This window comes from Diabrotica virgifera, chromosome 9, assembly GCF_917563875.1.
Source record: "Diabrotica virgifera virgifera chromosome 9, PGI_DIABVI_V3a".
Lineage (NCBI taxonomy): Eukaryota > Metazoa > Arthropoda > Insecta > Coleoptera > Chrysomelidae > Diabrotica > Diabrotica virgifera.
In genome coordinates this window covers 14,862,284-14,881,417 of record NC_065451.1, presented here as the reverse complement: position 1 = coordinate 14,881,417, position 19,134 = coordinate 14,862,284, and the positions used below count along the sequence as shown (strand labels likewise).

General features: G+C 33.2%; 1 protein-coding gene across 2 annotated transcripts in view; it reads right to left on the bottom strand.

Moving 5' to 3' along the window:
* Positions 1-19,134, bottom strand: part of LOC114346341 (sphingomyelin phosphodiesterase 1-like) — a 61,880-nt gene that overhangs the window by 18,471 nt on the left and 24,275 nt on the right. For both annotated transcript variants that reach the window (XM_050661681.1, XM_050661682.1), the window contains exons 5-6: positions 14,878-15,114; positions 9,988-10,163 (exon numbers count right to left, since the gene is read on the bottom strand). In XM_050661681.1, coding sequence (XP_050517638.1) covers positions 9,988-10,163; positions 14,878-15,114 — 413 coding nt within the window. The remainder of the gene's footprint in view (positions 1-9,987; positions 10,164-14,877; positions 15,115-19,134) is intronic.

The window sequence follows — 19,134 nt, the reverse complement described above, 5'->3', positions numbered from 1 at the left end:
TCATATTCGTCAAATTCCAAATCGAATATTTCAACTTGAAATAACCAAAAAGTGAAGCACTTTTTGGAGAAAACTCATTTCAACTTTTTTAAAGTGTTTAAAAAAGCTTTCTTTTGTTTTACAAAAAACATTTCTATCATCAAAAATAATTAAGTTACGCTCAAAATAAAGTTTTCTTTTTCTTTACCCTTTTCTTTTGGTAAAAAAAGAGTCTATTTAGTATCTCAAATGAACGTAATCGTTACCACTTGACAAGTTTCTTTACTCCTGTATGTATTGTTTATATGATCTGTAAGTTTCATTGGTTTTAAGTCCTTATTTTTGAGAGGGCTGTAATTAAAAGGGCTTGAAAGGTTCACTAATCACAAGTGTATTCAAAGGGCCTAGCCGGGTAAGATGGTGAAAAGTGCCCCCAAGCCGATTCGAATTCCATATAGGCCACTTTTTAGCACATATAGAGGATATCACTTTCTGAAATTTTTAACCCCCTAGGTGGTCACGTGACCCCCCTAGAGCCTAATTAAGCTTTTTATGTTTTTATTTTTTATCTCAGCCGCATCGAGAGCTAGCCAAAAACTTTATTTAAAAAATTTGTAAGTTTAAAAAAGATCTATATGAAAAAATTTTTTTTTTAATTTTTGGCGGGAAATTCGAATTTTTAGAACAATTTTAAACTTTTAAATAAGTCTGAAAAAAAAAACTAAGACACTCGTTTTTACGAAAATCAATTATAATGTGTATTTTTGCACAATCTTTCACCCTGAAATTTTTCAGATTTTTAAAATTGGTGAAACGTACCTTTAGAAATGAAAAACCGCATTTTTTCGCTTTTTTCGGGTATTTTTTGAAGAAAATCCAGTATTAAAAATCAGAAAAAAAATTTTGCGCATTTAGCATAATTTTTAGATTGTTCAATACCTTCTATGTAAATAATATATTCTTCATTCTTAACGATAAAATCATTAGTTTAAGAGATTTTTGAAGTTAAAACCGAAGGGATATAATGCATTACTCAAAAAAACTCTGCGTTTCATTTTAACTTCAGATATCTCGAAAACTAACGATTTTATCGTTACGAATTAAGAATATATTATTTTCATACAAAGTATTGGAGAATCGAAAAATTGCACTAAAATAGCAATTCCGCCAGTGACGTAGAATTTAGGAAGGGTCAACCAATCATTCTCCCCTGTCGTACGCCTCTGGTAGTAGCCTGAAACATTTGTTTAACATAATTTAGTAGGGTGTATAGTACCTACACTTGCTGCCAAATATGACAAGGATATGTCAAACAATCTTAAAGTACTGGGTACAAATATAATTTTTTAATTGATTAATAAAACACCTTGTAACTAGCCACATTTTATTTAAGTGATTTGGGTATTTGGTTATTGGATCTTAATCTTTTGAGCCCAAGAATCTACTATTAAAATATTTCTAATTATTAATGAAACACCCTGTATATTTATAAACGATATACATAATGAATACATTCTATAATAATATTATAGAACCCACTTAATAGTACGTATTAGTTATAACAGTATTTTAAAAAAGATATTTATTGAAGTTATTTACATAAGTGCAACAATATACATAATATTATAATACATAAATTGAATATACAGTCGACGCCGATGCTAGAAACTGTTACAAATCCTAGCCGGGACCAAGCCACTTGGACATTGTTCTATGTTATACTAGATGATGACGGAACACTATTTGGACACTATTGATTGAGCATTGGAGAGTTACGTCGAAATAATTGTTTGACCTCGTAATCTAAAATTTTTAACTTAATTTAATAACCTATGTTGAAAAAAGTTTTCCATTGCTAACATTAAAAAAAGTACTTACTTATACTTTTTGTAGGGAGCGAAATGGCCCTGTTGCAATAGTTTAATATCGTTTTTGCATTCAATCTTCATCACTGTCTTCATTTATAACAGGTATAACATTGGAATCAAATATGTTTGTTAGTATTTTTGCTGGATTTACAATTTTAGCTAGATATCTTGCATTTGATAAGTAGTAGATGATAGCGGCTACATGTGAGCAACATCCTATTGTTCTGGCACCATTTGCGCAATCGCAATAATGGCGTTTGATTCCACTGGTACCAATTGAATGAGGCTGATAGTGAATGTAACAGTTGTATGTTTTAGCCTTTATATGTCTCGAACGAACTTGAATTTTAATTATGTCTGCAGTTTCTTTCAAGAACTGTAGATCCACTTTATTATCTTCAGTAATTAACTCGGCCAAATATGAAATTGATTGTTTCAGTTGATATGTACCTGTGAAGAAAGTTATTAAATCTTGTTCTGTCATTTCGGGGAAATCTAAAACATCATTGGACTGGAGTGGTTGAAATAAAGTTTTCCGCCTACCCCATCTATTTTCTTCACATTCTTGAAGCAACGTATTCTCTAAACTTTTTATTTTGTTGATTTGTGCAATTATTTCGTTTTTACTTGAAACTTCGGAAACGTATCTCTTTCCAAATGTGTTTATCAAAAAACCCGCTATCTTACAATATAGAGCTGCGTTGGGAATCATCTTGTTATCGAACTGATTATGCAGAAGTTTATACTTTTGGCTTATTACACCATGTACAGCTTCGACAACCCAACGAACCATTGTAACCATACGTGACTCATTGGCTTCTATACTTGTGAGTTGCTTCCTTTTTCCCTTTAATGCAGGCATCAGTGCTTGAAATTGAAGGTTTGACAGTTTTTGTATAACGTCGCGGAACCCTCTATCCAAAAAAAATTTATCTCCTTCCTGCAAAAGCGTTATCAATCCATTTGGGTCATTGAGAATACTCTCAAGAATTTTAGCATCGTTGTCAGTTGCATAGTACGGGCCGAGTATGTCTATGATGTAGCCATTGGTAGTGCAAATTGTAAAAGGTTTACACAGAGGAGCTTTTTTTTGTCCAGAGTATGATTTTCTTTGATATTCATTATTACTGCTTTTCTCGTGACGGAGATATGTGCCATCACATACGAGACCTAGCTGATCGCCCCGAATATCATACAATATTTTGGCAACCGGCGCGGTTTGGTCGATTAAATGTTGTCGATTAGCAGCTTGAATTCCAAAACGAGATGGAAAAACATCTTTCTCAAAAGAACTTAAAATCGATGCAGAAAAATCCGATACTTGTTGAGGGCGCTCAAGTCCAAGTACAGCTGCAATTGTGTTGTTTGAGTTTCCTGATCGTAATTTAAAAAGAAATACGACCAATGCTTGAATTATATTTCTCGATTCCGTATTTCTCAGTGACGTCATCATATCACGTAGCATAATAATATTTTCCCAAGTTAAGCCAGTAAAAATAAGTAAACGCTCTTCGGATAGAGAGCACTCGCCAATTTTGTCTGTTAGTTCTTTGTCTATATCAACTCTCAAGTTTTCAAGAAGCTTTATGACGTCTGATTTTTTAATTGAACTATAATGTGTATATACTTGAATATTATTTATTTCATCTTCAAAAAAGCGTTTTTTTATTAAATGGGTAGAACAACACCGGTTGCCATCAGGAATAAATATTTTCTTGGATGTAAAGACTTGTTTGCGAGCATTAAAGGGTACATTGACAATAATAGTTGATTTTCCACATAAGAAGCAATATTTATGTGTCGAAATAGGACGAGGAAATGGCAATTCTATACACTCTTCTTCTTCTTTAGGATACTCTTCAAGTACGAACTCTGAGACATTGCTAGAAGATTGTGACAAAGTAATCGGTCCTGAACCTTGACTATCAGTTTGTGTACTTTACTAGTGCTATCAGACATTACTAATCTGAAATAAATAGATTAAAGTTAGTATTAGACTAAAAAATTAGCGCAAATTGAGATTCAATGAAAAATATTATATGAGACCATAAATTATATGCCACCTTATAAACTAATCAACATTTTTTTTCACTTACAATGTAAACAAACACACATTTTCATAGAGGACTGCAATAAAGACAAGTCATTCTTTCGTAAAATTATTATAAAGAAAAATTATTTTACCAGTATTTTTTGTGAATGGATAAAACACGTAAACGACTGCTAAACGGCTTGGCTCCACAGACTCCAATTTGCTTTTTAACCACTTTTTGTTTTCAATATTTCAAGTGTCCAGATCTATTACTGAAATTAATTTAAATAAAAACACGAATTGAACTTATTTCAGTAAATGTTGCACAGTAAAAATGTTGAGAATTATTTTTATATAATCTGACTAAATGTCATTTTGGTGTCAATTTTATTCCACTGCTACCTAGATACATACGCGCATCATAGCCTACTGACTTGAGCGGTTGTCGATCCACAACCGGAATCAAGCAGTGTCGAGTGCAGTTATGTTTTGGATGGGTGACCACTTTTAATCTTTGGTATTACATATTTTAAAATTTTTTTTTTGAAAGTAGTAAGTATTAAAATTGGTCTAATGTTTAAACAAAATACAAATAAACTGTTTAGAATATATATATATATATATATATATATATATATATATATATATATATATATATATATATATATATATATATATATATATATATATTTCGTTGAAATCATATAATAGAAATATAACTTCTTCAGAAAACTTCGCTCTCCTGAGATGTTGCTATATATTTTGTTTTGATGGATTATATCACGCTGTGAAACTAAGCTGAATACGCCGAAATAATGTAAAGGCTGAACTCTAGAGTTTCATGGGGGCTTTTTTGTAAACATAGCATTATAAGAAATATTTGAAAAATCGATTTTTGATATTTTATGGTATCTATTTGACTATTTGATTGACTCTTAAAATATTATGGTCAAGAGTCCTTTATGTTAAACACGTGAGAAAGTGTTTTCAGAATTTTCAGTGCATTTTATACGAAAAAAAAAAATTGAAAAAATTAGTATTTGATTTTTTACAGCATCTACAAACAACCATCTAGTATCTTTACCTAATTCAGAGCAGCAGCACTTCGTGTTAAATTCGCAAAACATTTTTTTTCTGATTTTGTTAGGTTTTCTGAAAAAAAAAACGCGAAAAAATGAGTTTTTTTATTTTTAAAGCTACTTTTCACCAATTTTAAAAACCTGAAAAAATTCAAGGTAAAATATTGTGCAAAAATACACATTATAATTTATTTTCGTGAGAACGAGTTTCTTAGTTTTTTATAGACTCATTTAAAATTTTCAAATAGTTCTAAAAATTCGAATTTCCCGCTAAAAGTAAAAAACTGTTCGACATATCCTTGTCATACTTGGCAGCAAGTGTAGGTACTATACACCCTACTAAATTATGTTAAACAAATGTTTCAGGCTACTACCAGAGGCGTACGACAGGGGAGAATGATTGGTTGACCCTTCCTAAATTCTACGTCACTGGCGGAATTGCTATTTTAGTGCAATTTTTCGATTCTCCAATACTTTGTATGAAAATAATATATTCTTAATTCGTAACGATAAAATCGTTAGTTTTCGAGATATCTGAAGTTAAAATGAAACGCAGAGTTTTTTTGAGTAATGCATTATATCCCTTCGGTTTTAACTTCAAAAATCTCTTAAACTAATGATTTTATCGTTAAGAATGAAGAATATATTATTTACATAGAAGGTATTGAACAATCTAAAAATTATGCTAAATGCGCAAAATTTTTTTTCTGATTTTTAATACTGGATTTTCTTCAAAAAATACCCGAAAAAAGCGAAAAAATGCGGTTTTTCATTTCTAAAGGTACGTTTCACCAATTTTAAAAATCTGAAAAATTTCAGGGTGAAAGATTGTGCAAAAATACACATTATAATTGATTTTCGTAAAAACGAGTGTCTTAGTTTTTTTTTCAGACTTATTTAAAAGTTTAAAATTGTTCTAAAAATTCGAATTTCCCGCCAAAAATTAAAAAAAAATTTTTTTCATATAGATCTTTTTTAAACTTACAAATTTTTTAAATAAAGTTTTTGGCTAGCTCTCGATGCGGCTGAGATAAAAAATAAAAACATAAAAAGCTTAATTAGGCTCTAGGGGGGTCACGTGACCACCTAGGGGGTTAAAAATTTCAGAAAGTGATATCCTCTATATGTGCTAAAAAGTGGCCTATATGGAATTCGAATCGGCTTGGGGGCACTTTTCACCATCTTACCCGGCTAGGCCCTTTAGATACACCAAATCTTAACCAATTTTGAACTTATATGAACTTATTTTTCATTAGCTATGTATAACTCTGCTTCTGCTAAGTATAGAGACCGCATATATACACACCATTTTTTCACTCTTTCGCAGGCTATATTTTTGATATAAATGATTTTTTCGACAAAATACTTACTTTTTAAGTTATTTGCAAAAAACAGTCTAAAAACGTGGTTATTTTATTGAAAAATGAACAGGTTCACTTGTAAATAACTAAAAAAGTATTGAATTGGTAAAAAAACTCTTAAGAACAAAAGTTGCTTAGAATTAGTCAGTTTATCGATTTTCGGACTTATTTTGGACATATATTTTTTTGCCCCCGAGAGGGGGTGAAAGTCACCCCCAGGGCAAAAGCACACATCTGCACAATATCACTTTTCTTCGTTAACATGTTAGCTATGCGTATGCCAAATTTCATATTAATCCAAGCGGTTCTTTCAAATTTACAGCAAAAACCGTGAAAGAATGGGGTCTAGGACATTTCGCCGTCGCCGTTTCGCCGTCGCCATTTCGCCGTCGCCGTTTCGCCGTCGAGCCATTTCGCCGTCGCCATTTCGCCGTCGAGCCATTTCGCCGTCGTCATTTCGTTGTTAGCATTCGTACTTATAATTTCGGGATGATTATTACTTGTATATAAGTTTTGAATGGTTTTCGAACGATTATATACTATTACTTTTGCATAATGAAGTTTTTTATTTTTGATACAGTAAAAACAATTGAAATTGAAATCCATTTTTTCAATATTGTTCATCACATCAGCATTTTATTTACACTGACATTTAGTATCAAAAAAAGTTAGTATGTTATCACGTTCTTGCGACATTTATTATAAAAAAAGTTAGTATGTTATCACGTTCTTGTAAACTTAACCAATGCCTGGATGGCAACGGCGAAACGGCCGACGGCGAACTGGCTCGACGGCGAAACGGCCGACGGCGAAGTGGCTCGAAGGCGAAACGGCGACGGCGAAATGGCGACGGCGAAACGGCGCCGGCGAAACGTCCCAGTCCGGAAAGAATGTACTAAGAGCCGAATATTAGAACAGGGAGTATACATTGATTGAAAACTCTTGTTTTTAGGTATTTCGGGTATTTTGATTGATTGAAAACTCTTGTTTTTAGGTATTGCGGGGATTTTATGTTCTTTAGAATATAAGACAGTTTTTTGAAGGATTACCAGGCCAATCTTATTCTTCTCTTTATTTCTTCGGTCTGATTTTCTTTATTTAATCTAGTGATTTGTCCTAGATATACAGTGATTAGCACACTGATAACCGGCAAAATAACGCAAAGAATGAAGTACATATTAAGTTGTGAGATAAAAAGAGATGAACCTACTATAGGTGTTAAATTTAGCAATAGTAACTTATAAATTAACATTATATTGATTCTTTCCTACCTTAGACGTATCGGACAAGTTTGAGAAATGCCACTGTCCCAGTGACGTTTTATTTGAAATACTCGTCTGATACGTCTAAAGGTGGGAAACAATCAATATAATGTCAGTTTATATGTTACTGTCGCTAAAGTTAACATCTCTACTAGTTTTATTTCTTTTTATCTCACAATTCAATATCTATGTTTTCCATCTTTTGCACTATTTTGCCGGTTATTAGCGCGCTCATCACTGTATATACTCTTTTACTTGTTCTATTCTTGTTTGTGCCACTGTAATTATTAGTTTTTTTTGTTGATTGGTCTATTATATTGGGATACTATACTTAGTTTTAACTCAATACAGCAAACGCCAGTTAACTTGGCGACGAAATACGCACAACGTCACGGAGAAATAAATTATCTTTACGCCCTATGATTCTCTAGTCGGAGAGATAGAAGCGGATTTTGTGCGTGATAAGTAATATGGAAAAACTATACGGGGATATGTTGAATTAGTTGTGTACATGACTTTCACCAACGACCGGAAACCAGAGTTGGGGCCGAGGGTAGTTATAAGAGGTCAAAGTCGCGGATTTTATTATTTTTTTTATGACGCTCATGATCGAGTGCACCAAAATTTGGGAATAAGTAGGTCATGACGTAACTAAGACAAATCTCTAGGGGTGGAACGCTGCGTGGCCGACAAAGGGGTGGGGGTAGGGGTGAATATAAAAAATATAAAGGGTTTTTTGTGACGTTCGTAATTGAGATAGTGGACCAAAATTTGGGAATAAGTAGATCATGACATTACTAAGTAAAATCCCCAGAGTCGGAAACCAGAGTTGGGGATGAGGGTAGTTATAAGGGGTCAAATTCGACGTTTTTATTATTTTTTTTTGTGACGCTCATGATCGAGAGAGTGCCCAAAATTTGGGAATAAGTAGGTCATGACGTAACTAAGTAAAATCTCCAGGGGTGGCACGCTGCGTGGCCGACAAAGGGGTGGGGCAGGGGTGAATACAAAAAATATAAGGGTTTTTTTTGCGACGTTCGTGATTGAGAGAGTGCACCAAAATTTGGGAATAAGTAGACCATGACATAACTAAGTAAAATCCAAAGAGCCGGAAACCAGAGTTGGGCACGAGGGGAAAATCGCCGTTTTTATTATTTTTTTTTGTGACGCTTATGATCGAGATAGTGCACCAAAATTTGGGAATAAGTAGGTCATGAAGTAACTAAGTACAATCTCCAGGGGTGAAACGCTGCGTCGCCAATAAAGGGTTGGGGGTAGGTGTGAATATAAAAAATTTAAGGGGTTTTCTGCGACGTGCTAGATTGAGATAGTGCACCAAAATTTGGGAATAAGTAGACCATGACTTAGCTAAGTAAAATCTCCAGAGCCGGAAACCAGAGTTGGGGATGAGGGTAGTTTTAAGGGGTCAAAGTCGCAGTGTGTATTATTTTTTTTCTGACCCTGCACAACATTTGTCCCCCACGCAACGTTCCGCCCCTGGAGATTTTACTTAGTAATGTCATGATCTACTTATTCCCAAATTTTGGTGCACTATCTCCATCATGAGCGCCACAAAAAAAATAATAAAAAGCGCGAATTTTACCCCTTATAACTACCCTCGTCCGCCACTCTGGTGTCCGCCTCTGGGGATATTACTTAGTTATGTCATGGTCTACTTATTCCCAAATTTTGATGCACTATCTCAATCACGAACGTCGAAAAAAACCCCTTACATTTTTTTATATTCACCCCTGCCCCACCCCTTTGTCAGCCATGCAGTGTTTCACTCCTGGAGATTTTACTTAGTTACGTCATGACCTACTTATTCCCAAATGCCCCACTCTGGTTTCCGTCTCTTGAGATTTTAATTATTTATGTCATGGTCTACTTATACCCAAATTTTGGTGCACTATCTCAATCAAGAACGTCGCAAAAAACCCCTTACTTATATTTTTTATATTCACCCCTACCCCCACCCCTTTGTCGGCCACGCAGCGTTGAGCCCCTAGAGATTTTACTTAGGTACGTCATGACCTACTTATTCCCAAATTTTGGTGAACTATCTCGATCATGAGCGTCATAAAAAAAATAATAAAAACCGCGATTTTGACCCCTTATAACTACCCTCGGCCCAACTCTGGTTTCCGGCCGTTGGTGAAAGTCATGTTCACAACTAATTCAACATATCCCCGTATAGTTTTTCCATATTACTTATCACGCACAAAATCCGCTCCCAGCTCTTAGACTACTCCTATTCGTTTACTATTTCTGATAGATAAGTATATTCAGTGGCGTAACGATATAGTTCAAATAATATTACAACTAATTACACTTAAACAAGTATATTTAACATATCTACTCTATTCTAACTAAACTTGAAATACTAAATTTGTATATTTCACTTACTGATTTGGAAGACTCGGTTCATGGTTTCCAATTACAGGAAACACGGGAATCTCAGGGAAACTTTCTATTAAAGTTTTAAATGTATGAAATATTATGTCTGCCTGTTGTGTATAAGTTGATGACTTCCAGTGTGTATGGTCCTTAATGCCTCCAGTAAAATAGATGAAATCCAAGTTCTAAATAGAAACAATACAAAAACATACAGTGTACAATTAATGCTAGGGGAGTCCAAGCGGGGATTTTTGCAGTTACTCAAGCGCGTCAGATTATCACATGGGAAGAAACCGTGTACCCTGTAAATGTACCCCTACCATATATGGGATCTTATTACAGGGGAGTCCGTTAAGAGGGGTCTGAAAAAAGTCTATCCTTAGAAAAACTCGAAATAGTCAGATTAAGATAACGTAAGTTAAGTACATGCAAGACAGTGTATAATTAGAAAGACTAAAAAATACGCGTTCAATATTTTTTAAAAATCTATCGAATGATACCAAACACGACCCACACAGAGAGGGGTAAATTTAAAATTTTAAATAAGAACCCCGCGATATTTCTAGAAATATACCCGCGAAACAGGACCCCCCACACAGGTGGGGGTTACGTAAAATCTTAAATGGGAGCCCCCCTTTTTACTTTTTTACCCAGATTTTAATTCCTTACGTAAAAATAAGTAACTTTTATTTGAGACATTTTATCGAATTATATATAGATGGCGATATAATCGGAAAAAATGATTGTTAGAAATTAAAAAAAAATATTAAAAAATGGAATTGTTGTTAAAAAATGGAAAGTCCCCACTTAAATAAAAAATTTTACTTACCTTTTTTTGGTTTTAGGACCTAATCTTCACAACCCAATAAGTCCCCATAGCGCTCGAGTAACTGCAAATTCAGCATACTTTCCTCCCCTACTATAAGGCACGTAGGCCTATATATCGTCGACTTCGTAATAGACAAGGCGGAAACGGCGGGTTCGTTGGGAAAAATATACCCATGAGATATTTTTGCATAATCACATTCGTGAGACATCCCAGAATAAGGTTCAAGAAGTCGCCCTTGTGAAAAGTGGGCCAATTTTTTTTTAACAATTTTCTTTTAATCAAATTGCAAAAATCAATATTTTTGGCACGGACTAATTTTTTTTAGTTTTTTTGGACAATTCTCGACAAAAAAGGTCTCTTATAATTTTTCTCTAAAGTTGATCTTTTTCGAGTTATAAGCAATTTAAAATTTGAAAACCGCGAAAATGGCTATTTTTAAGACTTAATAACTCGGTTAAAAATTATTATTATGAAAGTCAGAAAGTAACTAAATCAAAATTTAAAGTCGCCGCTACATGATTCTGAAGAAATCTGTGTCATTAATTTACTACTAAGCTGTTATTTTTAATTAATAACAAAGAGCGGTTAGATCGTATTGACGCCGCTGTAAATGTGAGTGCGAGTAAGATGCACAATTGGACTGCTGGAATAGCTTCTCTCTCGCACTCAGAATATACAGCGGCCTCACACGTGCATGGCGCTTATTATTATTACTTAAAAATAAGAGCTTAGTAATAAAATAATGACAAAAATTTCTTCAGGATCTTGTAGGGGGAGCTTTAAACTTTGATTTAGTCATATATTGACTTTCATAATAATAACTTTTAAGAGAGTTATTAAGCCTTGAAAATCGCCATTTTTCGTTTTTTTCAATTTTAAATTGCTTATAAGTCGAAAACGATCAACTTTAGAGAAAAATTATACGAGACCTTTTTTGTCCATAATGGTCCAAAAAATCAAAGAAAAAATTGTTCGGGCCAAAAATATCGATTCTTGCAATTTCATTAAAAAAAAATTGTTAAAAAAAATTGGCCCACTTTTCAAGTGGGCGACTTCTTGAACCTTATTCTGGGATATCTCACGAATGTGATTATGCAAAAAAATCTCATGGGAATATTTTTCCCTTCGAACCCGCCGTTTTCGCCTTATCTATAACTCGAAATTAGTAGTTCTGAGATAAACCGGTTTAAAGATTTTAAAGATATTTGTGCTGCTTCCATGATGTTGTTAATTATGGAATTTAATCTACAGCTCTAAAATACTGTTCGTTAACTTTTTGGCTACTGATTTATTTAGGAATACGATGCAAATTTGTTATCCAAAATGGAAAAAAACATGAAGAAGCAAAGTTCTCAACTTTTAGCACTAACATACTGTTAACATTTGGAAATGTCGCATGTCGTGCCAAGTTGCATCTAAGTGAACTTTTTAACAAGAGTAATATTTTAAGCATTATTTTGGTGAAATGTACAAATACATATGTACGCACACCTACTGGCAGTAATAAACGCTCTTATGCCTGAAAACACATGCAAATGTATGTAGTCTGTGATTATGCAATGTTAACGTGTTGTACTTATATGCCGCTACAAGGGGTTCTTTCTATAGTATTCAATAACATGATTTATTGCTCAAATTATGCTTATGGGGATTTGATTGGATAGACGGAAAATGTTGTATAGGTTAACAAGTATAATATGGGCAAGTTCTTGAGGGTAAGGAGAAAAGTGGCGAGAGACAGCCAACAAATCTGTGTTTGTTATTTTGTTTGTAAAATGGAATAAAAATTGATGTCATATATTTAATTTTTTCGTATGTAACGGTTTTATTGTTTTATTTATATTTATTAAAATATTTCTATTTATTTATATGTTGATGAGTGTAAGACTGACAACGTTTAGATCCAAAACTCTGGTTATGCAGTTGTAACCTAATAGGGAGCTTGCATAAATTTTTAAATATTAAAATGATATTAAAAAATATAAGGTAACATGATCTTAAAACGCTTGCATGCGAAAAAAACAAATATTTTTAACCCGTACGCTAATTACGACCCTTTGAAAAAGCTATAAAATTCAAATAATTTAGGAGGCTCTTGAACGTCCTTCTATTGGTTCGACGTCACGAGCCACCGTCATGCCACCGTCAACCGGGCTAGCTAGTCGGAAACAACGTTATTAGGGTAGGTATCACGGGTATATTACATTTTAATCGTCTTTAATGGAAAATTCCCGGGTATTATTTATGTTCATCTTATATACTGTAATAAGTAGTTCCCCAATCAGCTTAGTTTTAAACTGAAATTGATAAAGTTGAGTGCTACTTTATAAAGAGTTTAAAACGCATAATATGACGGACGAGGGTTTTCAAAAGGTCAATCTGACTAACTTACCTACCGTTGATTTCTTCATCGTTGCAACTTTTATAAAAAGTAGTAAAAGCTATTCTATTGGAGAAATGCGAGGTGTCAAGGGAAATAAATAAGAGTTATTAATAAGCATGTTTAAACCGCTTATAACAATAGTTTGGTACCATTATATTATAGTATACGGTTTACCCCGTGGGTTTGATCTACCTACCACTAATCGAAGGATTTCGTATATCCTGGAAAAGATTACGGTGTAATTTGCATTATAATAAAGATTATATTTTATTGTAATGTTTATTAGTACCTACTGGAGCCTTTTATTATTGTGTTCAAAGCCTTCTGAGAAAAGATTATGGTGATTAGCAGACGTACCGATAGAACGTGTACATAGCCAACAAAATCCTTCTTTACAAAGTTAATAATACGCATAAATAAGAAGAATCATTATTGTAATTTTACAAGTTAATATCTTTATCATCTCAGGTTATACTTACACCGCATCCCTCGGTAGACCGCAAGCTATAGTAGAAACCCGACTGTAGACCGCATACTATAGTAGCACCAATACTTTTTAGTTACCCTTACTTTTATTACTAAAAGTTTTGTTTATTTTTAAGTTACTTGTTTCTTCTTTGTTCTTCAACACAAGAAACGACAAAAGTAATTTCATAAAAAAGAACTTTTTGATACATGTCAACAGAGATAAAATGTTAATACTTTGCCTGTTACAGAATAAATCATTTTGCCGAGTAAAACAAGATATTTCAACTATATTATTTATCTATGGGCAAACTGCATTAAATGCAATAGCCCACCCCGAACGGGCAAACGATACGAGTGGCCTGTGACGTCAGACCCCAGGTCTCGTTTTTGAAGTTGTTTAAAACGGAAATTTTAGGCGCGAAACTTTCATTAGATGTTGTACGTACACTATTCATTGTTAAGACGTAATATTTTGAATATAACATTTTAAAATATAAATTAACAATTTTATGCAAAATAATTTTTTAGTGCAAGTTCCCTATTGTTGTGGTCATTGCTCCTAGATGTTCCTATGTCAGGAGCAGTGGTCATACACAGGGAGAAACAGTCAAAAATGCAAACAAATGATTGTATTAGCAGTTATATTATAAGACGTGACTTAGTTAACATCAATGTAGGTACCTGAAACTGAAAAACAAAGCAGGAAGGAAAAGAAAGAAACCGAAAGGTTTAGTTGTGGAGTTGGATAAAAAATATAAGAAGTGAAATGAAGTGAAAATAATAGACTCAATTGAAAATATATATAGAAAGAATCCCTTGTAGCGGCATGTAAGTATAACACGTTAACATTGCATAATTACAGACTGCATATATTTGCATGTGTTTGCAGGCATAAGAGCGTATGTGTGCGTACATATGTATTTGTCTGTGGTCTTAATTTATATATTGTTAAATATTGGCTTGATCTTATGGATCTCTTTAGCATCTTTTTACAACCAGGCAGTGTCCTAACTCTGGTTTTTAATTGTAACATTTAGCTTACTTGTAATCGATGACCTGAAAATGCTCTGCATATTATAGAGAGCGAAACCGGTCGTCGGAAGTTAACAATAAATTGTTGCGCGTACGTCTGACTTTTACTTCATTTAGAAAGTATGAGATTATTTTTGTATGTGAAGAGTTGAACATACGGAATAAAAATTATGTACCCATGAGTTACCTTATGATTTTTACTTATCTGCTCTAGAGTATCGCCGAAAAGCCATTTAGGGATATCGCAAGTGTACTCTCCCCAGTGCCCAGCCTTTCTCCCGTTTGTTTTATTTTCTCCAAGTCCATTTTTGCAGCATAAGGGGGCGCCACAATCAACTGCTCCATTTTCTTCATAATCATATGAAATATGTGGACCAGTTAAGTGTAGAATTTTTAAGGTTCTTTTATTTGGATCTTTTTCATGCTAAAAATAATAAAAATACTAACTAGAACTTCTGTTATAAATAAGAAAATAAGTGTTTATAAACATCAGCGTAATAGCTATTTGTATAACAAGGGAGGAAAGTGGTACTTTTCCTCCCGAGAATGAAGTTTACTGTAATCATTCAAGGGAGGAAAAGGCACTTTTCTCCCATGTTATACATATGGTTTTTCCACCTTCCTCAAATAACAAGTCATTTTTTCATTTTTACTTAATTTATTTATGTAACTAACCAACAGAATTAATTAAAACTAAAACTAACAAGTAGGTACAATATAACTGTCAACTGTCAAATATAAGTTAAATTATTAATGTAAACATTGTTAAATCAAAATAAAAATTTATTGCTTTTTACCATTCTGCAAAATACAGGGTATTTTATAAATAAACGTTAAAATGTATAGATACTTACATAATAGAAAATAGATATTGTACAGGGCGTCAATAAGTTATATTTAATGAATAAAACCATGACGTCACTTTTACTTTTCCTCCCTAGGGAGGAAAAGTACAACTTTGCTCCCTACAGTCAGGTCCGGAAAAGTATACTTTCGGTAGAGGTAGGAGGAAATAGTATATTACTTTATGAGGCGGAGAAGCATGACTTTTCTTGACGCGCCCGATATTACGCGCCGAACGAAGTGAGGCGCGTAATAGAGGGCAAGTCAAGAAAAGTCGCTTCTTTGCCGAATAAAGTATACTATTTTTTCTTCAAACGTAGCAATTTTCAACCATAAATAGTACAATTCATAATAAGTATGCATCACTGCGGCCTGAAAATTTCACAGAAAAATGATTTTTTATCAAGTACCAAAATGGAAAGTGTTACCGAAGCGTCATGGGAATACATTCGATCAGCGCAGTAGCCCAAAAAGTAGCTAGTTATTTAAATTTAAACGATGCAAGCGTATACACGGGTCACTCTTTACGACGAACTTCAGCAACACTTTTAATTGATGGAGGCGGAAATCTAGAATGCCTCAAACGACATGGGGGCTGGAAATCAAGCACGGTTGCCGAAGGATATATAGAGGATTCAATAAGAAATAAGAACGATAATGCTCAAAAAATTTGAAACCCTCATGATTCGCCAACATCGGGAATGATTGCTGAAAGTTGTGCTCGACCATCAGTATCATCAACAATTACCAATGCGTATCAAGAGTCGGGAACATTTTTGCACGGTTTCAATTTTGAAAATGCCTCATTAACTAATTGTACTTTTAATATTACTATAAATAAAAATGATGTTTAATTGTTGTTAATGACATTTGTATTGTTGCTTTGTGACATGTTTCATATTGTTGCCATGACAACATTTTTCCCTCCGCCGTAAAGAAATGGGAAAAAAACTGCTGCCGGCGGAGACATCAAACTTTGACAGGATCAAGTTAGATAAGTAATGTCATCATTATTTGACGTTTGAAGAAAAAATATTTGTACGCCAGTCAATGGGAGCAAGAATAGGATATTACCTTCGAATTCTATCCTACTGCATTGATTTTAATGAAATTTTTGGCCTAGCCTCTACTAATCTCCTAATTCAAAGTCTACCCTATGCCGATGTGTGCTTTTATCTTGGGGGTGGTTGCCACCCCTTTTTAGGGGTGGAAAATTTTTTGCTTAAAATTATCACGGAATTCGCTAGAGAACCTAGGTCTAAGCAAAAACTGTTCTATAATTTTTTCTGGAAAACTCAATACTTTTTGAGATATTCGTGGTTGAAAATTGGCCATTTTCATTGAAACATAATACCTTTCAGAACGGTTTTTTGCGAATACCTTAAAAACTATGCATCTAACTAAAAAAACTGTATTAAACATTTTTGTAGGTTATAAAAAACAATGAGACACGTGCCTTCATAAATCTTCTAGTTAGAATACAAAAAGAGATATGGTAGGTGAAAATAGTTTGTTTTTTGGTACATTCTCAAATTGGTGTATTCAACTTGAAATAACGGAGAAACGGTCGATTTTTAGGTGTATAATGCTACTAATACCTTTTTTTAGTACTTGAAAAGGCCTTTAAAATTAGCTATATTAAAGGTCCATTACATTAAAACTAAGCGAGATATGCTGCAAACAAAATTGTTAACTAATGTATTTTAAGAAAAAATGAGAAGTAATTTTAACGTCCATCCACCGAAATGTAAATGCATCGTTTTCCTTCCACAATACCTTTTATTATAGTGATGTTTCTATGTTCAAAAAGTTGGACGGGTTTAAAATGAATAGTTTTTGAAAAAAAAAATCAAACTATAGAGAGTATTTTTAAATTTTCTTAAAAATCTTCCTTTTTCTCAATGTAACTTGAAAATGATAAGAGATATAGTAATGAAAAATAAAAAGGAATTTTTTATCTGAAAAATCCTTACATTTTTGTGTGATATCTTTTTTTTCGAGTTACATGGAGGAAAAGGAAGATTTTTAAAAAAATTTTAAGATGCGCTCTATAATTTAATCTTATTTTTTTCAAAAACAATTCATTTTAATCCAGTCCAATTTTTTGAACATAGAAATAACACTATAATAAAAAGTTTTGTAGAAGGAAAACGTTGCATTTAAATTCTGATGGATGTGGGGTTAAATATACTTGTCATTTCTTCTTAAATTATATTAGCCATAAACTTTTTTGCAGAATAACTCGCTTAGTTTGAATGTAATCGACATTTGGTATTGCTCATTTTAAAGGTCTTTTCAAGCGCTACAAAAATTATTACTATCATTATACACCTAAAATCGACAGTTTATCTGTTATTTCAAGTTGAATACACCGATTTGAGCATGTAGCAAAAAAACAAACTCTCTTACCTCTACAGAAATATTTTATATAGTTTTTTTGTTAGATGCATAGTTTTTAAGGTATTCGTAAAAATCCGTCCGAGAAGGTGTCATTTTTCAATAAAAATTGCCAATTTTCAACCACGAATAACTCAAAAAGTATTGAGTTTTCAAAAAATAATTATAGAACAGATTTTGCTTAAAATTGGGTTCTCTAGCCTCTTCAGTGGCTATTTTAACCAAAACATTTTTCACCCCCCGAGAAGGGGTGGAAACCACTCCCAAGATGAAAGCGCACATTGGCATAGGGTATACTTTGTTTCTTGAGCTATTCGCTACTTACTGTGAAAATATCAAGTAAATCGATGTAGTAGGATGGAATTCGGAGCCAAATACCCTCATTGACTGCCCTATTGGAGCACGAGTTTGTTTTTAAAGTTTCTCTGCGCATGTCCCTAACACAGGTAAAAACGATCAGCAGAAGTACAGAGTTTGGATCGTGGTTACTTGAGAAGGTAACAGGTAGCAAAGGTGCGTAAAATATAATGTTAGATACTAGGGAGTTTTTGTGCACACAAATACGTAAACGTAACGCATCTTTTTGACATATACGCTTGCGCATTAATGGTTGAACTCCCGTATCGCGATACGTATTACGGTATTACCTAAGGTTACGGGCTGGTACGTTAGGTTCATACGCATCACTATCGAGCCGAAAGTCACCGAATGCACACGAGGATCTTGCCCGATTACCTACCAAATGAACATTTCATCAGCGTACTACCCGTTTATAAACATTTTAAGGTTATATTGGTTATTGGTTTAGTCTATTTGAGTAAAATTATTCTGTGTTTGTAATTGGAAATTGGAACTTCATAATAGATTTAAAATTTTATTGTTTTAAGTTGTCTATTAATAAAGCAAAACAAACAAATCTTGTATTAATTTAAGAAATACAGTGATCACCACAATTAATAACTAGATAAACAAATTACCTAGTTTCAGTAAAATTTTCAAATAAATATTACCACACTATTTACATTATACCTACTGGAATTCTGATGTAGGTTTACAATAATTTACAACTAAAAAGTAGGTATAAACAAAAATAAAAAAATTTTAACCTAAGGAAAAATAATATTTTTATATTTAAATAGAAGCAATTAAAACCATACAATTTCATCATTCATTTATCTTTTTTTACATTTGTATATTAATTGTA